This window comes from Zonotrichia albicollis, chromosome 8 (genome assembly GCF_047830755.1).
Source record: "Zonotrichia albicollis isolate bZonAlb1 chromosome 8, bZonAlb1.hap1, whole genome shotgun sequence".
NCBI lineage: Eukaryota > Metazoa > Chordata > Aves > Passeriformes > Passerellidae > Zonotrichia > Zonotrichia albicollis.
Genome location: NC_133826.1, coordinates 14,407,360 through 14,430,921, shown reverse-complemented (window position 1 = coordinate 14,430,921; position 23,562 = coordinate 14,407,360). Strand labels below are relative to the sequence as shown.

At 42.5% G+C, this 23,562-nt stretch overlaps 1 protein-coding gene across 5 annotated transcripts; it reads right to left on the bottom strand.

Annotated features, from left to right (window-relative positions):
* Nucleotides 1-3,175: 3,175 nt before the first annotated feature.
* On the bottom strand, nt 3,176-16,556 carry SAMD13 (sterile alpha motif domain containing 13). Of its 5 annotated transcripts, none has more exons than XR_012581301.1 (7): nt 16,124-16,263; nt 14,709-14,789; nt 10,615-10,726; nt 5,382-5,803; nt 4,568-4,641; nt 4,349-4,497; nt 3,176-3,430 (listed from the first exon to the last, which is right to left on the bottom strand). XR_012581301.1 is itself a non-coding variant. In XM_074546044.1 (4 exons), exons 2-4 carry the CDS (start codon nt 14,759-14,761, stop codon nt 5,660-5,662), a joined length of 309 nt encoding a protein of 102 aa, XP_074402145.1. In that variant the 5' UTR covers nt 14,762-14,789; nt 16,426-16,556; the 3' UTR covers nt 4,647-5,659. The 5 variants fall into 5 exon arrangements, 3 of the variants coding, with proteins under 3 accessions (XP_074402145.1, XP_026646388.1, XP_074402144.1); XR_012581302.1 differs by having other exon boundaries at nt 4,349-4,449; XM_074546044.1 differs by lacking the exons at nt 3,176-3,430; nt 4,349-4,497; nt 4,568-4,641; nt 16,124-16,263 and adding an exon at nt 16,426-16,556 and having other exon boundaries at nt 4,647-5,803.
* Nucleotides 16,557-23,562: the final 7,006 nt, after the last annotated feature.

Below are 23,562 nucleotides of genomic sequence, written 5' to 3'. Positions count from 1 at the left end.
GTATCTAGAAAGGAAACATACGAAATATTTCCAGTTACTGGATCAAAAATATCAGCTCATATGTCAGCTACAATATAAAATGTTTTTTGAGGGCTTCACCATTCATAGCAGCCTGAGAAAGACACACACAAGTACCTGAGTGCATGCACACACACACGTATGTGTATAAAACATGAGTATAAATGACACTTACTAGATCAGCTGATGTATGTAGGACTGATCTATGTCAATCACATCAGAAAAAATGATGATCAGGGGTTAGTTGTTGCTAAAACAAAAAAACAACCCAAACAATACTGGAGGGATTCAAAATTAGATAAATGAGGGGGTAGAGCAACCTTTGATTCAGAGGGAAGTACAACAGAAATTCAGAGTGCCTGAGTACTGTGGAGGGCTTCTGCCACTTCTCAAGTGTGGCATTAGGAATGAATTTCTACATTACATCTGACTGAAAAAGACAAGAGTTCAAGTTTTCATGACCTTATACTCCTGCAATGTTTTCAAATCCTCTAGACACACATATTTCCAGGCAGGAAGGCCCAGGCAAACAGGGGGTGGGTTATTTATGCAGAAGGGAGGAGGGAATTTGAAGAGTGTCCTTGTGAAACAGGGTTGCTACACCCAGGCACACACCCATTTCCACATTTCTCTCCCCACAGTTTGGCCACCAGCTTGTGAACAAACTCACCCACAAGTTCCTTACTCTGACTTCCTTCCTCCTTCCCCAATCCACTAAGATCCACTAAGACAAGACAAAGCAATGTTACTCTTGAATCCAAAAGATCAGTGCAAATGATAAGCCTTCCCTCCCTTGTCTGATAAAATTTAGCTGCTAAAATCAGAGGCATCCTCAATATAGTAAGTACCAAAGAGTGCACTCTATAGAGGGGCAGCTGGATTATAGCAATCATCCAAAAAAGGGAAGAGAACATCCTGAGATGAATGCAAGTCTGCCAATGCCAAGACATTTGCTGCTGCCTTATCAGCAGATCAGCTGATAATAGAGCACTTGTAACTGCTGACTGCTCCTTCAGCAAGGATGCTCACGAGAGCAGCATATAAATACAACACCAGTCTCCAGTACTCACCAGCAGCCTTCAGCAGCAATGAAACCCTCACATGGAGCCCAACAACCACTTACAGTCTTCAAGGTGCTCCCCTTGGCCTCTCCAGGTGCCTGAGGTTGCATTTCCCAAATTTATAGCAACTATAGACCAATGTTATTGTGGGAATCGAACACACATTGAAGATCCAAATGAACATCACTAAATCAACTCCCTAATTAGAGGGGCTAAGCAAAAAGTAATTTAATTACCTTGTTACACTATCAAAAAGAAGACAGACTTTCTCAATAGGAATGAAAGTTACTTATTAAATCAGTCTGCCCATTCTTCCAATGGAGACTGTCCCTGCCAGTGGGCTAATGGCAGCCACTGTCCTCAGCACTTCCCTTGGGGAAACTGCTGTCCAAACTGAGCAACACAGAGGTGATGGAATGGGACATGCCTGAGATCCCTTGGATCACATCTTCATGCACCAAGTCCTCTCATTTGATGAAGAAGCCAATCCATTGCCTGTGTAAATTGCCCAAGGTGAAGAAGAGAGTAAAGCAGACCCTCCTCTGCAGTGCTCCACTCACCCTGCTGCTTAGTAGCCAGTGATTTTTACACCCTCCATCATGCACATTTGCAGTCATTTAATTTCCCACACGACTTTTGGGCCAAAAGCCATTCCTGGAAGAGAAGGAACTGCTGTTCTGACTTAGAAAACCAGAATGAAGATAAAGTAAGGTAATATTTTTCTGGTCCTACCCAGACTCAGCCTTTAAATGTACAATATTGCCATTAAAAAATGAGAAATAAATGTGCAGCTTTTGTCACTCACAGAAAATACGACCCTCTGATTTTAAAGCAACTGTCACTGTAACTTAAGTGTGACACCGGAAAGAGGATTGGTGAAGACAAAAGATCAATTAAATGCTGATTTTTAAAAAGAGGAAGAGTGAAATGATTTGGTAGAATTTGAACATGCTGGAAAAAGCAGGGAAAAGAAAGAAGAGTTAATTTAGCAATTAATGTCTGATATTGACAGCCTAATGAGACATTTTGCCAGGGTCATTTCTAACCAGGAGTGATGCATGGGGGCTTACTCCCTTTGTTACAGCTGTTGAATCTTGTCTTATAATTATATGGGCAAAGAATCTTCTACAACCTAATCAAGTGCAGCACATTAGAACAAACTGGGACCAATAACATGTAGGCATGGGAGACAGCAGCAAGTAGCAAGAACCATTTTTCTGGGCTGAGAAAGTGGTCCTGGTGGACAGGTACTGCCACAGATCCCATACTTTGCTGACAGGTGCCTGACACATGCTTTATGTGTGGTACTTGGCTCTGTTTGGATGCAAAGAGAATGTGCCATGTTTTGTATCCACAGCTTTAGAGGAAAGTGACCAGAGTTGATGAATAATTCCTATACATTTCACACCCAGCATACCAGAACAGACATATTGTAATGCTTTGAAATAATTTTAAAAGTGTATCAAAGATTCTGAATGATATGCACTTCTGATATTAGGAGAGAAGAATGACAGGGAAGACCTTGGCTGCAGCATGACTTCTTGTGCTGACCAACAGCAGGGCAGGGGAGCTCAGTGCTGCTTTATTCCTTAAAGCTGCCTCCAGGAGAAGGGCGCTCTCTAAGCTGTGATTCAGTGTGAAAGCCAAGACCTTCATCACACTCACCCCCTGGATCAGCTGAGCAGCCAGAGGCTGGCAGCTTAACCATCACCCAGGGCACAGGCAGGGCTTTTAAGGAAGAGGGACTCTCCCAGCTGCAGGCACATATAAGGGCAGGATTTAAACTGGATTCCTGCATAGCTCTGCAACTCAGAGCTGCAGTACTGACATGGTATCCAGTAATGCCTATCAGTTGCTTCCTCATCTCAACAGCAGCTGTGTTTTCTGCAAGAGGAATGGTAGCTAAAAATAATCTGGCTTTGACTTCCTCTTTTAAACCCTTCAGTGTCTTAGAAAGATTTTTTTGTTCTCCCAGAAATGGCAAAGAGAATGTAAGAAACAAAACCAGAACAGTCAACTGCACAAAGAGAAGAGCAGCATTAGAAAGCTCAGAGAACAGTAGGAAACTACAATAAAAATCAGAGACAGTAAAAAAATTGTCACGGTTTTGACCAATATTTTCCAAATTCCTTTTTGCACTTGCAATGAGATTTCTGTTATGCCTTTACTTGTATGACTCAGTGGTGCTGAGCAAAGGGGAAATAAAATCTGGATGTTTCTGAATGCAATTCATTTGCTCATTAAACATATTAAAAGAAAGAACTTTGTTCAGTAGTCATCAAATGCACTCTCATGTCTGCACAGTGGAGATTTTTACTCCCTCTTGGAATAAGGACATTTTACTTCAAATTCTGTCTTCCACAGGACCACAAAATGTAAATCCCATACCAAACATGCAAATGGAGAAAAAAAGAATATTCAATTAATCCTTCCATAACACAGCACTGCTCTCATCCAAAATAATTCTATAGATACAGTACTGGTTAGCATGTCCAGGCTACTTTCATAAACTTTCATAAACACACCTAATTCTATATTAAAATATTTAGGAGTTTCATGTATAATTTTTACATTGCAATCCAGAATTAGTCAGATACAGACTATAGCTCAATTCCCCAAGGCAGGGTTGATGATCTCTATTTGAATCTAGTCTTCCAGCAGAGCTCTACTCCCAGCAGGTACCTCTGGACATGACAAACTATAAATAAAATCATAAACAGAACTCAGACCATGACTTACAAACCTGCTGTTAACAGACCAATGCCTGAAGTAAGGTCAGTACAAGGGACAGTCAAAGAAATGATGAATACATCTCTGTCCTATTGTCTTAAATTCCAAATAAATACACTGTACCATGTAAAGGTTAGGAAGAATCCAAGAAAGCATGCTGCTGTATATATTTATGTAATATAGCATATACCATGAGCTTCACCTATGGCATCGGTATTAGCATGGCTTTGTCCCTTCTCTCCCTTTAACCACACACAGCCACCTCACACATGGCCAAGTCAAAGGGAAGGCAGGGCCACTACCCAGGCAGGAGATTGCAGGAGGTTCTCCTTCCTCTCCCTGAATCCTGTCCCCACTTTCACCACACTCTCATTAATTCCTCCCTCTTTGTTCCTCTGCTCAGCATCACTGATGCAAGCCCACATTCCCCATTTCAGGGCTCATGGCAAAGCTCTCTGGGCCAGAGATGATGGTGAGCCCAGACAGGGTTTAGCAGCATCCTTGGGTGTCTCCAGACATTCTGGGGTAAATGGACCCACCCTGTGTACCAGGGCCAACACAGCAGCTCCACAGCACTGACAGCTCCATACACGGTAAGGGAAACACAGATGTTACTGGTGAACTGTGGCCAGGGCTTCTCCTTCCGCAGTATGTGACACCAGAGAAGAAAGAACAAAAATAATTAAATCTTTAAATATTATGGTAGGTAGTGTTACAAGTAATCACAAGAACATAGAATAGTAAGTAGATTTTGGTACCTTTTTAATAGGAAAATGGAGGAAAGGAGCTCCAGTATACCACAACAGAGAAAGGAAAAGATCTGTAAAGTAAACTGAATCCAAACATAAGCAATGTTTTATTGGGATATAGCAAGCAACCTATCAAATAGGGAACCAGTACAAACAGATTGAACATGACTCTCTTTTAACAGAGATGTATGGTGACAAGACAGCTTCTTTCAGTTCTTAAAACAAGTATTCAAAGTGTTAAGTAAAGCATTAAAAAAAAATCAATCATTACAACACCAAAGACAGACAATATTAAAAATGTGCAGAATTTTACTTTTTACAAATTTCTGCATAATGTTAGAAAACAATCATAAATTAAAAAAGGAATAAAATGAAGCTTTTTTGTTTGCAAAGCAACACAAGCCTTTAAAAACCAACTATATTTTACATAGGACTACTATTAAAAACAGGTGAATAGCTGAAAATTTAAAGGACAGCAAAAAATACACAACTCAGTTTCACCTGTCAGCAACACCTTCTGCTATCGAAGGAGTTATGTTAGTTCTATGTACAGCTTTAAACATTGCAGCATACCACAAGTAAACCTTAATAAGGTCAAAATAGGACCCTCTGCAAAAAAGGGTGACTTGGCAAGTGTCAGTCCCATCCTGAAATTATAAGTAGAAATAATTTTAGTAGATCTTTAGTGTAAACCAAGACCTACTTTAATTGGTTCCTCTCTCTAAAGATGCATGTAAACTTTGGGGTTCTTTTTGTTTAATTTTTTGGTATCTTAATTAATGAAATCAAGAACACGTCTGGCTCAAAAATGAGAATGACATACCTCCCTTTTGCTCTGGATACAGTGATGTAGCTATCTCAACATGCTCATTGACACTTCCTAAAAGAGAAAATCATTATGTACTATGTAAAAAATACACACCACCTCTCTCAGTTCAGACTCAGCATATAGTATATTGCCAGCTCTATCCAATAGGATATATATTCTAATTTGGTTTAAACTCTTAATAGATATATTCTCTCTTTACAAAGTTCCATCACATGAAACCAAATTGCTTATTTTTCCCTTGAGGCACAGCATGACCCCAATTAGACAATTAGCTATAAAGAGTTGTTCTTTAGATGTTGTGTCTGTAGAGGTTTTACGTGATATTCATAGATTTTCAGCGCAGGCCCCAGTTTTAATGAAAGTCCAGTCAGTACATCATTTCTTGTCATCAACAGTAATGATTTGCCATCAATTTCCTATAAGAAGAATTAAAGAGTTGATAAAGACAAATGTACAAATCTAATAGAGGAGAACAGTCATGCAACAAATGGAATACTACTAGAGAGGATCAGTGAGGAAAATAGTAGCCTTGATTTTCCTGAAACCATGTTCACAGCTGCTGAATTCTGCTTGCTGTCTGTTTTTCAAGTGCTCACCTGTGCTGACTAAGGCATAAATACTATTTAGTCAAGCACAAAATCCAAATGAGCCTAATTTCAAAATTCCCTCCTTGTAAACCTTTTTCTAATTAATAGGTACAAGTGAAGAATGCCTAATTATCAGCCATTTAGGGAAGGATACTCCTAAGAATGCCGCTTATGAAGTGCATTTCAGAAGAATTACTATTGACAGCAATATGCAAGTTTAAACCAGTGAATATCTGCTAATAACTTCAGGTGCCTTCTTTAAAAGGCCAACCTTCCCATGCATCCTGTGGGGGAGAAAAAAGGAAAAGGCTCTTGCAATCAAAAATTTTGGAAGGGCTTAACTAGAACTTGACACACTGAGAAAACTTCTCTTCCTCTACTTTTAAGGGAAAATGAGAAAAGCAGCAACTTGTCAGCCTAAGTTTCAACAGCCCCAACACTTTCCTGCTTAAAATACCTCTTGTAAATCACAGATATGGTGGGATTTTTTTTCCTTTCAGACCTGTTTAGGTTAGAAATCCTGTAGGCTTTGGATTTTTGTTTTCCATCTTAAAACCTTGACATATGCTTGAAAACTCCCTCTAAAACATTTTTAAACTCAAAATGGAAGAGAAAGAATCCACATCTCTTCACTCCCTTCTATTATCTTGGAAATATCAGAGATCCAATCCTTGATTACAATGCAAGACGAAAAGAAGACTTCTATTAGAGCTCAGCAGGAATTTGTCAAGATGGATCTCTCTTAAATTTTGATAAATTTTATAAATACAAAATACATGGACAAACGACAACATAGTCAAACATCAGCTGAAAGCGGCATTTTTTAAAAATATCCCCAAGATGTATACAACTACTAATCCCTCAGGGAAGCATAAAGTAACAGTAATTCTAAAAGAAAAAAAAGTTTCCAATAACTTTTTACCCAATTATAGCAGGTGCCTCTTTCCAATTACTGTTGAGAATGTTAATGGAAAAAACCAGTTTCTATCCTCTCTTTTCCATTCGTCACAATTCTTTCTGTGGGAATTTTGACACCAGTGAGTGTTTTGCTCATTGCTATGACCGATCTGAAGTTGCCTTTTCTGCTGCTGTTCAACGATGCTATGGAGGAAGAACAGCCTCCAGCTTGGTAGGATCCAAATGGAGTAAATCCAGTACCTGGAATAGGAGAAACTCCAAGAATAGGAAAAAAGCATCTATTCCTTTCCCTTCTTCTTCCACAGGGTTCCCTGTGTTTTGCAGAAATGCTGGTAACTACTAAGACTTCCACTGAATAGGAAACTGATTCTTTAAATACAGCTGTGTAGGAAGGAGTGATTACATATTCAGAGTTCAAGCGTTTTATATCTTTGTGTGAATTGTAAGCTTTACCTTTTTCATTTCCTTTAAGTTTTCCACATTTACCTGATCCTGCAGAATTGTCACATCCTTTTTTGCACCAGGTAAGATTTCGTATGCTCTGGTGACTTCTCTGATCTCTTCTCCACTACTTCTCTATTTTCTGGATTTTTTTCAGGGTGCAATTTCAATGCTAGCTGTCAGTATGTCTTAAAATGCTACTTGCAGAGAAACTTCTCTGCACAAGTCAAGCTAACAGTAATTATCCAGGTGCCAGGATGACCTTAACACCAATATCACACTGTCTTCAACAAATAACCAGGGGATTGCTTAAGCTTCAAGTCCCCCCACCATCCCTTCTAAGTGACTGAGAAATGCAAAGTTTTAGAGTAAGCCAGCACACTCACGTGCTCCTCCCTACTGTGGCTCTGCCAGAAACCAGCAGTGGACCCCAGCTGATGTCAAACCCCAGTTTCCCTTCTGGTAAGGCATTGCAGTGAGGCCAGCAAACTGGGTCACCTGGGCATGTCTGGCTATCACAACACAATGCTCAAGAAGCCACATGGGCCATAACAAAGGTCAGACCACAAGCACAACTTGAGACCTTATAAACAGCTTCAGTCTTGGAGTGAGCCACAGTCCCCTGTGCTTCCAGGGCTCCTACAGAAAGCTCAGCCACAAATTGGCAGGCTGTATTTTTCTGAAAGTGTCCACACCCTCGTCCTGCAACTGCTACTCCTCCCTCTTCAGGTATCCTGTGTCCTCAACTTCTTGGCTTGTCTGATTTGCTTGCTGATGTTATGGATTTTTGTTATTGGGCAACATCCTTCAGCTGAATCTGTTTTCATCAGTGAGCTCTTTTGATTTGCTGACATCAGGGAACTCCAAGAAGGAATAACAGATAATTATCATATAAGCATCACTTCCTACCAGCACTTACAATAGAAGTTAATAAAACATTCTGCAGCCCTTAAAATGTCTCCTAATTATCCTTAAAGTATTGTACAAAAAATTCAGGTCTTAAAGATCTTTTGAGACACTTGTTTCAGGTGAGTCCAGATGTATTCAGATTCATCAAAGGAAAGTGTGGACCTAGTTATTGCTGTGTAAAAGCTCAGTGTAATAAAAGATGTCATGATTACATTCTGGGCTAAGGATATTTCCTAAGGAAACCATTGTGCTACCCCTACTGAAGCAGTTCAGTGGAAAACAATTTCCCAGTGTTGTAGGTGAAACTGAATACTTTCCTTTACTGCTTACAATCTCATTCCTCTTCCAGTGATATATTCAGGGCAGTAGATCAAATGAAACTGGGTTTCTGGGGCCCAGGCAACTGCAAATGACAGAGGAAAATAGAGATGGCCAGAATTGCAGCTACATGCCTGGTGCTGTATAGACAGAGGATGGCTAAGGTTCAAAATGAACCTGTCTGCACTGCCATACCTGGGAGATCCTGACAAAAATACTGTAAGAACACAGGTAAAGTTAGTGGTAGCAGTTAGTGTAGAAGAAACTGGACAGCACCACTGATAAGAAGTTAGGGAGAGGATTGTTTATGGGGCTGTTCTTGATGCAGACAGGGAACAGGCTGGCAAACCTGGCACGTAGAACCAGGCACTTGCTGCTCCTCATGCTGCTAATGGAGAGGAAGAAGGAAATGGCAATGACTTCTGCTGCAATTATCCATCCCTCAGCTCCTGGCCACATCCTGGTGGCAGCTGTCAGCCTCTCTTTCCAAGGTTTTAGCATAAGGTGAAGTTGGCAGTGGAATCACAGCCACATTTCTGCACATGGCTGTCCCAGCAGAGTCCTCAGTTACCCTACTGAAACCACTTATACTCATTGCAAAATACTAATAAAACCTACAAGGCTGCTGTTGCAGACTGATTTGTCAAAACTCAGAAATCAGCCTCACCTTTTTGCTGCAAAATCAGTAGTAATTATTTCAATATTATTGACAATAATTGCCAGCTGTGAGGCAAAGAGGTCGAGATATTTGATGGAAGCCAGAGGTATCTGTCAGTATAAGGAAAAGACTCCCAGAGACCACAATTACTTTGCCTGTGTCGTTTTTAAGCCACATTTCCAGGGCTTTTGTGAGATGGATGCTGGTATTAAGGAATGGACACACTCAAACATTTTCCTTTTTAGCCTGTTCACTCATCTTCAAATTCTGAAAAACTAGCAGCAGCTGCAGAAAGAACCTTCTCTGCAACCTGCTAGAGAATCACCCAATGCCAGGCTTTTCACCCTCAAGAACAAAGAACTGAATTGAGATACTTTGTTAAATGCATCAGTTACAATCAGACTGGATTCCACAGACGTGGTGCTGAAGGTCAGCAACATTACCCTGACCAACCACGACGTTATTTCAGGGGCCAAGGACAGGCTCCCTGCCAAAGCTGCCAGTAACTTGCACCAGCTCAGTACCTTGGAAGGTCGAGCCATCTATTTTGATAACTAATTACAAGTGGGGGTGACTGATTTGCTGGTAGTCACACACAAGCCTACAGACTAATCTGGGGAGGTGCTGAAGTGGCAATATGATGTAAGTTAGTTCTCTATGGAACAGGGGGGCTGTAGGCCAAGCAAGCTGACTCCCCAAGCCTGCCCCACCAGCACACAGCCCCAGCTGCTGGCAGGTGAGTCCCAATGGGCCACCTGACTGTTTAAGCTCTGACCTAATCTACCAGCAGAAGCCTCCCATCAGTATCAGCAGTTACAGGGCCCACAAACAAAGACCCAACCTTTTCTCAGACTGAATCCTACAAAAATGCTGCTCCTCTGCCAACTTAGTGCCAATCTGTCCTTTCCATATTCACTTGTACTGCCAAGTTCAGTGCAACACAGCAGCCCCTTTGTCACCCTATGCCTTCACACTCACATTGTTGCTTAGGAGCCCCAGGTTTTATAAATACTCATGAGTGTAATTACACAATACACTAAGAAAGAAGGGTATTCACATTTTAAACACCATTCACATTTTAAATAACAAGACAGTGAAACTGAGTGGGTTGTATAGGGAGACTTAGTTCAAGCCAGAAAATTTATTTAGATTTCTCACCTTTCTGAATCCTATCTTAAACAAACTCCAACTCATTATCCATAGCTTGCAGAACAAGAGAGATTACTACATTACTCAGAGATCACAGTCCCATGCATTGTTACCCAATAACAGACTCAAATCCCACCATTAATGTGGGATTTTCTCTCCCATTTTACAGTATATAACCAGGCTCACAGCAAAAATTTGCAATGTGAGAAACTGGTGGCAGTCAAAAGGTGTTTGCTAAGAGATTTACCTGTTCCTGAAAAGCACTGGCTTGTTCTTCAAATCCAGCTGTTCTGAAATAATTCACAACATCAGTAACAGCCCAGTCAGCAGGATCCAGAGGTCTCCCATTCTCTAGTGAACTGCAAAGTGCAAATGCAGACAAGTAATCACTAAAGGTGTGCAGAACATCTGCTGCTGCTTTGTGCACGCCTCATGTGTGCCCCCCTCCTTCCTTGCTTCTGCAGGAAAAGTGTTCTTGGATACATCTCCTTCAATACAGAACAGTGTCTCCTGTTCTTTCACATTCCACCTCATGCTGGGGAAAATTGAGACCCCTCTCCTTTCAGAAAAGAAGAAAGTATATGAATCTTCACATCAGCCAAAGGCAATCAGTTGGATCTTCATACAAGTGTGCTGTCTTTGCTGTTGGAGAGTGAGAACTGCCATACCTGGGGTACCAAACTCCTGCCTTCATAGCCTGCAGCTTGCTTTCAGCTACCAAGTACTTAAAGAATTAGATGTGGATTATTCTTTACACAGATGAGACTGTCCTTGTAACATGGGTAGAAATTACTGCTAGGCATCTTTACCTTGCAAAACAACAAACAAACAAACAGAACTTCCCAACCAAAACAAAAAAAAGGCACCAAATGATTGAACTAATTCTCAATATAGAAAATTTCCCAAAACTGTTGTTAGACTCATCTTTAGACAAATCTATGGACTTTTTAAATAGCTGTGCATCTGAGAAAACATCTGTTAAACACAATCAGAATTAATTCCTTCTGTGATTAACCTCAGGCAATTGTTTTCCACAAAGAATTCATATTTTTATCTTTATCCTGCATTTCTTTTCCTCAAACTACAATCACCCTGTCACAAACATAACGGTGTATCTGAAAATTTTTGGTAAAAAAAACCCCACATAGTGAGCTTGACTTCCTGTTCTACTGCAATTTATGAGCATGAAGAGCAAGATATCAAAGAGAGAGCTTCTTTAACATGTTTCCTCAACCAGAAGTCCTGAAGTCCATGCCAAATATTCCCATCATTATACTTGCTTAACCATAATGCTCATGAAGCAATATTGAAAATGTACAGATTAGGGCAGGTGTCAGAATCCTGTCCTTTTTCTTGTCTGAAGCTTGGAGGCAGGACTTTGATTTCAACAGCACCAGCTGGAAAAGAAACACAGATTATACTCTCCTGACAATATTTTTGTTCTGTCCTTCAATTTTTTTCTTTTCCAACTGTCAGTATCTCTGCCTTGCCTAGACTTGTCTGTTTTTCAGCAAAATAACTGGGTGAATCAAGGGCAGACCATTTTTCAAAGCAGCCAGATGCAATCCATACACAGAGTGCCTCCCATCGCCATTTCTATAACATTCTTATTCCTACAACTATCTGAGTCCTGGGAAGGAGGACTCATGGAAACAATGATTTTTGCATGTCCCCAAACTCTTGAAATGTGTCTGTCAACATGGCAACAAAATCTGACCACAGGGACCATCTGCAGCCTGTGTTACACTGGGCCTCCTAAAAGCAGTTTCTTTCATTTATCACAGATCTCTCAGCAATGAGGAGCAGTTTCTTACTTTTGCTCATCACATGATGACTTACTTCATGAATTGCTTTACTGATTGTGATTACACAGAAAGCAATACTCAGCAAAATTGAAAATGAGGCTATATGGTCTTATCAGAGCTGCACTTTTTTCTTGTGTTTTTTTTTTGTTTTTTTTTTTTATCAAAGAATGCCTTTCAAATAAGATTTTTGGTGTTGTCCACATTCTGAGGCTTAAGAAATAAAATGTGAAAACCGCCACACAAAATCTACACTTATTTATAAAAGCAGCATTAGAGGAATTATATTTAAATCTTTGCATTTTCCTTAAGACATGGACTGTCACTTTCAATTACTCATTTTTTACTAAAAAAAAAATAAACTAAATGCGAACCACTCAGTTAAAAAACCAAACAAATTGAATTTAACCCTTCCTAAACAGCAAATAAAAGGTTCAGTCTGTAAAAATATCACCTAACTGTAATTAACTTACTTCTTCAAACACTTTAATTTCAAATTAAATATGGCCCCAAACCCTCCTTCCACAATTTTTTATCTCAGTCCAAGTGCTCCAGTTTTTCTTGTAGCTCCTCTTTTATCACTAGTGAGCTGCAGCTTGGTCTGGGTCCAGCCCCATCCAGGGCTCAACTGCAGTGACTTCAGGGGCTCTACCTCAGTCATTAATTAATCACAGGAATTAATTGCAAGCTCTTGCCTCAAGGAATAGCATCATGCTGGACCCCAAGTGGAGCCAATTTCCACAGCTACAGCTGCAGAAGACTGGAAGGCATGTGGCAGACTGCTGGAGGCTGGCTGGATTTTAACCCATCTACCCACACAGAGGCTCATTCTGCTTGTGGACTTTGTCAGTCTCCTCCTCACACTGCTGCTGACATGGCTCTATTCTTCAGCCAAGACAAGGGAATATATAACAGCCATGGCTTAGCCATACACTGGCTTATGCCTCACATCCTGGATGCTTTAAAATCTTACGAGGACTGGCATTTTAGGCTTTGAAGCTGTATACTAGATGCACTAACAATGAATGAAAATTAGGCTTGTCTGTTTTTCACTACTGTCCCTGTGCCTTTATTGCCATCATGTGGCAGAAGCAGCAAGATCTGAAAGGATATAGCTGAGAACAAACAGATTTTATCCAGCTTATTTATAGGCACTAAAAGAAAGTGTCAAATACTTCCTTTGTAGATATGCCCACATACATACAATATACATTCATCTAGAAACCACAGTCCCACAGTTTAAATACGATTTCCATCCACTCTAAAAGGCCAACTTAGCAATCAGTGGTTGAGTCTTTATCACCCAAGCCTTGGGGAAAATGATTAAACGTAAACTGTCCCTGCTTTGACTGCCTCCTTTCTCCTCCCACCCCAGAGTGCTCATTGTAGAAACCAGCCTGCCAAAGGGAAGGTGGTTTCTAAGGGACACACGATAATTATTCATAGTCACTGAATAGGAAAGTGCTCTTTATGTTGGTGTGGTGTAGCCAGCATCTCAAGTGAAGGGGCAGGACGCTGATTTTAATGGCTGCCATCAGATCTTTTGATGCTTTTCATAATCAGGTGTTTTATCAGTAGCCTGAAGTGACCATTATGATTTACCTTACTCTAGTGCCTGGTAGCCTACGCACTGTCACGTTTTCTTGGACAGCTTATGTAAGAGAGATCTGAAAGAGAATAATGAGGTGCAGCTGCACAAAGTGTTGCAGCTTGACAGAACAGACTAAGAGCTTACTCTAGTATCTTTCCTTATGGTCTTTTTTTTCCTTTAATATATACACATATGTGTACATCTCTCTCACCATGGCTTCTGTAATCCTAAAGCAGCAAGGCCAGATTTTTCCACACAGAATGTCACTTCTCAGTCCATAATGTCATTCAGAATTGCTAGTCCTAATTAAAGAATTTCTGATCTTAAATAAATGCTTACAAAAAACTTCTATGCCTTAGCCTGTAGTTTACCACACAAAAGAAAGCTGTAGAGCAATGAACACCATGTCTCTGCCTTATTCCTCCTCTAGGTCTGAAATAAAACCCCAGCAACTTCAGGCTTCTCCAATAAACAGCTGTTTCAGAAGGGAACTGACACCTAAGTGATATCCTGCTACTACTCAGCCCCAGACAGGTGGGCTGTCAGCAGAGAAGGGCACAGAGAGGTAACTTCCACACAGGACCCTTCTCCCATTAGGCACTGGTTCTGCAAAAGCCACTGACAGACAGGTGAGCTGAGCACAGTATTGGCTACAGTGCTACCACTTGCTTTATTGTCTGGTTGAGAGGAAAAGAAAAAACATACTCTTGACCTAAGTTACTATCTTCTACATCTCTTCATTGCTATACAGTCCTACCACATATCACTTTTAATCAGCTCAGTGGCCTGGACTCTTCTATTTCAAAGCTGAAATACAACAGAAGTCATTAAGAACAGGGAGAATTTGAAATGTGCAAAGATGGAGATGGGCACTGTTGCCAACCACATTAGCTCAAAGGAAAACTACATTCAAAATCCATGTGCTGTTTATGTAAAAGAAACACTTACTTTTTGACATCCAGAGAGCCATTTTCCTTGTTTTCCATGTCAACAGTTAGCATGGGGAGGATAGAAGTTTTACTTCAGCAACTGATAGGGAGGAAAAAAAAAGCTGTGTTTAATAACTGGTAGTATGACCAGCGCAGCGTAACGTAACAGAAACAAGCATTCTACAGGGACACATGCATGTTTCCACTTGAGAGCAACAGCGCTGTCAAAGACTGATTTCCCTGGAAGCCTGGCAAAGCTGATAGTAGCTAATGAACTAGAAAAGAAAGCTGATCTGTGCTTCAAATACAAGAAATAATTCTTGCCTGAAAATCAAGGAAGGTAATACTACATTTAATCTTTTTCACAAGTGTTAAAATTTTGATCAAACGGTATGTATTCAAATACAAGGAGATTGATGTGCAATATATAGCTGTGTATCAAGAGCTTGATGGGTCTTCCTGTGATACACAGGATCCAAACAGATGGAGGATCTTTAGAAAGATTTGGAAATCCATAGCCTTGTTTTACAAATGTGGACTTGGATACAGATGAGCATGTCACTTATGCCCATTGTACAAATAAAGCTGGTAAGCAGTTACTAATTGAGCCGCAAACTCCTGAGGCCTAAATCATAAGACCTCCCTTCCTACACTAGAGCAGCTTCTTCTATAGGTATGCTACACTGAACTCCAAAAAGGAAAGGAGCACATGAAGGGCACAGGAGAAAATCCAGTTTGTTTCCTTCCTTGCGGCACGCTCGAGTACTTGCACCACACAGTTTTTCCATCACTCCACAGAACATGCAGAAATAACCCAAGCCTTTCCCTTCTGTCCTCAAGTAAGCCATTTCTATTTCAGAAAGCACCAGAGAACGGGCCAAGGACTCAGGATGCTCTTGCTGTAGCATTAACGGATGCCAGTGAAATGTCTCAAAGCTCTGGGATACGGAATAGGGAAATCATGCTCTTCAGCTAAAACTTTGCAAAAACAGAGAATAGCAATTAATATTGCTGCGGGGGGAAAAAAGGAAAAAAAAGGAAAAAAATAAGACGACCCTTTATTATACACGTAGAAGCGCGTAAAGCACCAAGAGCACAGTAACAAACTAATCGAAAAGATGCTTCTTCCTGCACCGCTGACCAAACAACTCCACGAATTCCCTGAAATCACTTCTCGGTTCACCTGAGGTGACTGCAGACGACACCCGCACCAGCCTACCTGCGGAACGCCCCGCGCACGGCCCGCAGCCCCCGGGCTCGGGGCGGGCACTCCCGCGGAGCCGCGGGCCCGGCCGGCGGGGGCTCCCGGGGCTCCGCTTCCCGCGGCTGCGCCGGGGCTGCCACACGCGTTCAGCATCTCCCGGGCACCCGCTCGCACTGCACCACATTGTCACTCCTGGCTGGGGGCGAGGGAAGCAAGGCAGAAAAACCTACCTACGAGCAACTAAACCGGCGCATGGCTACCGGCTGCTGCGGAGCGGCGGAGCCCGCGGCCCCCGCCCCCCGGCGGCAGCGGGCGCTCCGCGGCGGCTCCGAGTGACACCGGGAGCGGCCCCGCCCGGCCCCGTGACGCGCCCGCCACACACGGACCGCCCGCGTCATGGCCGCCGCGTTAAAGGCGCCGCGCCGCGGGCCCCCCGCCCGGCGGGGAGAGCACGCGGGGCCGGCGGGCTGGGTACGGCACGGCATGGCACGGAGCGGCGCCTCCGCCGAGCGGCTCACCCCGCAGCGCTTACCTGCTGGGGAGCCGCGGGCAGCGCCGGGGCCGGTATGGGCGGGCACGGACCTGCCGGCGGCACACGGCCGGAGAGCAGCGATCGGAGCTCGGTTCTTGACTTGAGGTTCTTGGGGCCTCCTTGTGGACATTTCTGCTCCTCCTAACAAGCGGGGTGTTAAAGGTAACGGAAAGGAAACACATCCCTTGTTGTTGAAGGATGCAGTACCAAGCCGAAGGAATTTTATATAAGGTACGAAGTAGGAGTCGCCAGATGTTGACAGATTAATAAAGTTACAAAAATTCATTCCTAGAATGAGTTCGTCAACACGTTTGTGAGTAGCTGACACTTGGTTTTCTGTGGAACTCCTGCAGCTGCAGGCTCGGGGTGATGGGAAAGAGGAGTGACCCAGGACAGCACCACCGAGTCACCCCCACCGTGCCAACGCCGGCAATGGGAAAGGGAGGAGATGGAGGCACTGAGTCTGCACATCTTACTCGTCTGAACTCCAGACTTCATTTCACAAGGAGACCATGTACAGAAAGAATCAACTCAAAGAACTTACAAATTACTAAGTGTCCCACTGGCAATAAAATTGCCACAGAGTTTAATACAATCACCCACAGAGTTTAATACAAAAGTTGTCGTGTTTTTCTGGACCCAGTACTTCTTCTTTTCTTTTTACACTATTTTTTTCTCTTAAGTATTTCCTTGCTTGGTGATGTTTTCTAGTGGCAGGTAGGCATTACCTAGATGCACTGTCAGTGCAAGGGAAATCAAGCAAGGACTATAAACACAACCTGTTTCCCCACACATGGGCTTTGTAGCCAGGGCTGCATCCCAGCCACTAATCAGGTGCTGTGACCTTTTGATTTTCCATAACAGTCTGGGTTACTTCAAACTGGTGGGATGTTGTACTTGAAAAATTTCCTTCCAAGTCAAGGCACTAAAATTACACACCTGCTCTTTGCTGGAATGCAAGGGGGACATTACAAATTACCTGGGGATTTGCACAGAACCTACTGGTGACTTTGGCCTGATTTCTGCAGGGCTCTGACACGAGTGCCCAGCTGGCACAGACAGAGCTTGCTCAGCCACCAGAGTGGGCACCTGGGGCTGTCCCAGGCACTTTGCATCCATCTCACTCCCAGACAAAGCTTACTGCACCCAGACTGCATGGAGATCCAGGTCACCTAACTGCTAACTGGGCACACTTACAAGCACTAAAATTACCAGCAAAGTGGACTTTTGGGCAAAGGACTGCAAACACGACTTCCCAAACCACTTCCTTTTGTCTTACTTATGTGCTGTCAGATAAATAACCAGAGCTTGCAGGAGCTTTGCAAGTAATGGCACTCAAATATCGACAGAAGCATTGAGAACAGAGGGCAGTAACAGTCCTCACTGCTTTGGGATTTAAATAAATGCAGATAAACAAAATAAATAAAGGATTAAGTGTATGGTGCCCTAAACAAAACCCTCTTTACTTCCCATCCCAAAGAGTACTGTAAAACGTGGCATATTTGTGTTGGACAAGTTAGCCAAGCAAGGCAATTCTTTTCTGTCTCTAAAGAAATAAACATTCTAAATGAAGCCATAATGAGTTTTCTGCATCAGCTGGTTTCTAACTTTGGTAATGAACTGACATTTGAGGATACAAATATAAACGAGCTATTTTACTCACACTCTCCCTTTCATCATGTTCTTCTGTTAATCCTTTGAGTATTTGAGTATTTGAAGTGAGGCTCACACAGTGCATGCATTCCTTCTAGAGGACCTTGAACAGAAAAGAGAGGAATTTTAAGAAAATGGGTTGTGGAAAAATTCAGTGTGGAATATGATCTGTGGTCTGTATTTTCATTCATTGGCGTAAGGTTTAATTATAATGAAATTATGTCTGGAGGGAGATAAAGCAGAGAAGTGAATTAGCCTTTTGTTTGACTGTTTGCATCCCGCTTACAGCCAAAAAGAAGAAGTTTCCAAGCCATGCAGGGGACCAAGTGAGACCAGGGTTGGCAGATCCAGGTCAAGGGGTCTGTCCTGTGTGTGTGTCTGAACTTGAGGGGAAACATGCAAAGGTCAGTGCAGGTATCGGACACCATTGGACCCTGTTTTCTGGGTATTGAAAAATGTCAGTTTCCTACTGGAATCCTTCCTATCCTTTTGTTTTGTCCCTGGCAGTTAAAGAGTAGAAGACAAAATGCACGGCACGTGTGGGAAAAGGAGAGCACAGCACCCTGCTAGCTGTGCAGAGAGTACTGAATTTCAGCTCCCCAGGGCTAAATAAAGCCCTTGGAACCTTCTTTTCAGTGCCCTGGGTAAAAAAACCATTGGGGAAGCTGAGTGAGAAAATAACACAGGAAATTGAGGGGAAACCCCTCTCAATAAGGTGGCATTATGCAGAGTAGAATGGATCTAGCCCCGTGTAAAACACGTATTTCTTTGCCAACAACGACCGAATGTTTCAGAGCCCTAGGGGCCCGAGGGAAGCCCTGCGCCCTCAGCAGCCGACTCCAGGCAGGCCGCGAGCCGCCGGAGCCGCGGGGGCTGCTGGGAGTTGTAGTCCCGCGGGGGCCGCGCCTTCCTCTCACAGCCTCTGGGAGCTGCTGGTGCCGCCGGTACCCGAACCGCAGCGTGGAAGGTGCCTGCTGCTCCTCTGGGTTCTCAGGGAGACATTTCGGGGCTGGCCGCGATAGTTTGTGGTTCCTGCTGCTCATTGTGAGGAAGAAAGTAAACCAAAGAGATTTCATGCAGATGTGGCTGGCGGCCAAAAAAGCATCAAGTCCATGTAATGCTCAGGACCGTGTAATGCAGCATGGGAATCCAATGGGGGCACAGGCTGTTTCTAAGTAACTTTCGTCATGAGTGTGGAAGTGGCATGGGTGTAAAACGCCAGGTTGCCCAGCAAACTGAATAAATGTATAGCTACATCCAGTCAATTACTAACAACAGTCTAAAAATCCTTTTGCATCACTTCCCTCCTAGCAATACCAGACTGGAAAGGGACTATCCAGGCCACGGGGTTTGATCTCCTGGCATGACAGCCAAGCCCTCACATAAGCACATTCACACCCAGTGCTGGCTTGGGGCCCGTGGGGAATCTCAGCCCACTCTGCCCTGCAGAAAGGCTCTGTCCAGCTCCTCTTTGCAGGGGGTTAAGAAATTTTAATCTACAATTTAAAATACAGAAACAGTTTATTCCTGTTTGTTCCTCTAGTAATAATCTTTAGTTTAATATTGCTAAGTGCAATATTTGATCTCTCTGTTTCTCTGGTATTTACATTCTTATATAGACTCAAACATCTGAATGACCACAGCCCTTTTGTGGTCTGCATTTTCTGATCTTGTTCCCCTTTTCTCCTTTCTGTACATTCACCTTCCAGGTGAGGACATTTGTAGCTGCAGTAGGGTTTTGGCAGTACCTTCTCCCCTTCCAGTCTGCTCTGAATGGCCCCTTACCCCACGCTACACACTTATCACACCTATATGGTACTGATGATTTGAGGCATCCTTGCACTGAAAAGTAACTAAGGGTCTTCTCCGCAGTTCCTGGCAACTCCTATCTACTCAGAAAGAGGAAAAATCCCTCTTACTGGTCCAGTTGCACCTTTTCAGCATTTTAGTCTCAGAAAACTGTCCTTCTTCACTTAAGGTATTTTCCATTCCATCTGTCCATAGTATTTCTAGTTTGCTTGAATGGAATTTTGCCACTTACCTTGCTCCAAAGTATCAACAACTTAATACCTGTTGTCCTGCTGTCCCTTCCCTACTTCAGCACTCCACAGAGGAATGAGAGACAGTTCCCTGCCCATGGAGTCCAGTAATGAAGTGCCTCTCTTCAATTCCTGTCTTGGCCAGGAAGGTCCTCCAGAAACCATGCTGTGTCTTCTTCACAGTTCCCTTCTGGCCTTCCAGGGTGTTCTGCATGGCTGGGTATTGTCATGTTGCTCTGAAGTTCTGCATAAAGCCTAGACAAAAGCCTAAAGATCACAATGGTGTTAAGCAAGTGAGGAGGGAAGGGAGGCAGAAAACCCCTGGCCAGAATGCAGCAGTGACTTGGTACCAGCTGGCATTCATTTTGGAGGCAGTTATGTTACGGTGTGTGTTAAACACCAAATCAGAGCACAGCAGGCTGTGGGCCTGAATTTACCCTCCCTGCAGTTCCCAGGGTGCTCTCCCACAAGGCAAAGAACAGGGTCTATAGATATGTAGGAACCTCCTGGGAAAGCTCTGGTGCCAGGCTGGGGGCTCTGATGGTGCCCAGCACTGGGTCAGTGACAGCTCCTGGCTGCAGGCTGGGGAGAGCAGCGCTGCTCAGACTCACTGACCAGGCAGGGGGCAAAGATCTGGCTTCTGTCCTGCTGGGCAGCCCCTGAAACCTTTGCTTTAGTATCCTAAGGTACTGTGGATACAATGTGCATTACCTGACCTTTCTCTCATAATCATATGTATCTCCAGTAAGATGACTGAAGTTGCACCCGCTTCATACAGCCTAAAAATGAATGTGTACAGTAGCTAACTAGAATGAAAGGCCAGTGACACCTTTATGCTTTTACTTCCTCTTTTTTCCAAGACTGAATTGCTTAAATAAATCTTCCTGCACCTGAATTATATACACTTCACTGAGAATTTCCTGCCCTACTTATTTTGTTGTGCAACTCCTTATTTAATAAAGCTTCTGTCTAGACTTAAGCCTTTGTTATTTTAAAGCTTATACTTCATAATAAAAAATCACTGTATAAAACACAGCTCATTGTGCCCATACTAGCAGTAATACCTGCCACATATTTGCCCAGCTTGTAATAATGTAGCAAGAAGTTTATAAAAAGTATTTATATGAAATACCAACAGTGTTAAAGGGAATCCAGCCTGATAAAAACATTTTATATAAACATGGCTCAGACATCTCAGTGAAATAGCAACTACCTGTCTAGGAAATCTCAAATGTAACACTTGGTTGCAGGAAGTGAGGAAAATGAAAGAGCACAGCATGGTGATGCACTCAGAAAAACAGTTACAGACAGAAATGTGTCAACAAAACTCAAGCAGAGATTTCAACTATATTTCAAACAATACATTGAAAAAATAGTGCTAGTTTTTCCCCCCCACTTTGCTGGGAAGCTCTTCTCCTGGGAGTGAAGAACTGACTGTCAGAAATATCCAGATTTTTAAGATTTGTAAAGCAACCATGTCTCAGCAAATACTGGCATTTTCTCTCCATGTTGTTATTTGGGTGTAACTTTCATTCTTTGCTCAGCCTTGGAGGATGCTGCTCCTCAGCCCTGGGAAAGCATCTCAGACCCAGGCAAGGGTCTCACTCACTGCTTCTGTTTGGGGGACTTACAGGTCTCTGTGTGCTCTCAGGCACTGAACTGTGAGCAGAACAGAAGGAATGGCATCCCTATGATTTGTGCATCAATGTGCAAGCTCAAAGCATGCACACAGTGCTTTGGTAGGACAGTGGTTGCCAGAACAGACTGCAAGAAAGGAAGCTCTGTTACAGGGGGGCAAATGTTCCAGTCACACTTTGGATGACCCTGTTCCCCCCTCTACTCTCTCCTTTGATATAAACCAAACCCAGATGCATCTGAACATGAGCAGACACGACATTCAACAGTTCTGCATTAAGATTGTAACAGTTAAACTGATCATTTAAAAACTTACTCAGCTCTTAAATTGGTTGATGATGCTCTGATCACGGGTGCTCTCAAGAGCACATTTGCTGTAACTTGTTCTCCAACTGCTCTGGTGATCACATAATTCAGAAAAATATAAACAGTTGTTGTTTTGCCTGTAAACATAATTAGTAGAGATATATCTAAATTTGATTACCATCCAACACAAAATTTTACATCCACTCTACTATAAATACTATTTACTTAACAAATCAGCATAGGAACTCTTTTCAATTTTTATTGGTGACCATCTTGGGTTAAAACAGTGTATTTCTGAAATTTCAATTGCACATAAAATAGAAATGTAATTGTGGGCTATGAGTACGGACACTCACCTCTAGTTCTAGCTTCAAATTGAAATAGGAACTATCAATCAGGGATTTTTAGTGAAATTTTAATGTAGTCCATGCAATAATACATATTATGAAAAAATACTTTTGTTCAAATTAGTGTCAAAACCTACTTTTTTTGCTCATGCTGATGTGAAAACCAGTATAAAATATTGCAGCTGTTAACTCAAAAAGGATTTAAAGGCAAAATCTACTGATACACAAAGAACAAATACTCATGGTTGGTATTGCATGTATTATTCCCTGACATATTATGTGACTGGTACAATCTATATTTTTCATTCCCTATTGCTCTTAAATACTTTCCAAGTCTCTTATTACTGTGCTCTGCAGCTGACATTTCTTACACAGCATTCCACACCATGTAAATGTGACATCTACTGGCAAATAAATGTAACTAGAGCAATTGGCTATGGAAAGCTCCTGAAGATGCAATCATGGAATACTTTGTGTTGGAAGGGACCTTAAAGATCATCTCCTTTCATGATTTTAGTTGACAGGATATTGCAGTAACCTGAAACATTAAAAAAAAACTTCAAGAAAAGTCAGAGTTGAGTTCTGTTAGTCAATATGTAGTAGCAGAATGAAGATGAGTTTAATAACTTCAGACACAACACTAGGTATGCCCTAAAGCAGAGGTTTGTGTTGCACAAATCCCAAGTGAAAAAAAATTTGTGCTGATATTTCAAGTTTCCTTGAGTGGCTTTAAAAAAGATCAAGTAAGTTTATGAGACTTGAGGGAGTTATTTTCCTCCCAGCACTCCCTGCAATACTTCTCTTGGCAGGAAATACGCCTTGCAGCAAACTCAGTCTTGCTCTGAAATTCCTTTCCAGAATCCATGAGCTGGGTGCTGTGGCCTCAGGAGGTGGCTCTCTGGAGTGGTTCTGGGGAAGCAGAACCACTCTGGAGATGAACCCATGTGCTTGCACTAACAAACTGGATCACCACATGCAGGTTACATCACATGTTCTGCCACTGGGATCCTCTTTCTGCCTCCATGGGATGTTTTTACTAAGGCTGCCTGCTCAGTTCCTCTCTTAGTTTTTCCACTGGTAAGCAAACCTGCCAGATGCACACTTCCCAATGCCAGAGAATGCCACTTCCCAATATGGCCAGAGAAAAAGGGAAATAA

Bases quoted from the DNA above. Each gene is read 5' to 3' on its own strand.
- SAMD13 (XM_074546044.1), bottom strand. From the start codon at position 14,761: ATGCTAACTGTTGACATGGAAAACAAGGAAAATGGCTCTCTGGATGTC. The intron at 10,727-14,708 runs GTAAGTGTTTCT...TGCACTTTGCAG, and splicing joins GGCTCTCTGGATGTCAAAAA to TTCACTAGAGAATGGGAGAC. The intron at 5,804-10,614 runs GTAAATCTCTTA...TTCTTCTTATAG, and splicing joins CCAGTGCTTTTCAGGAACAG to GAAATTGATGGCAAATCATT.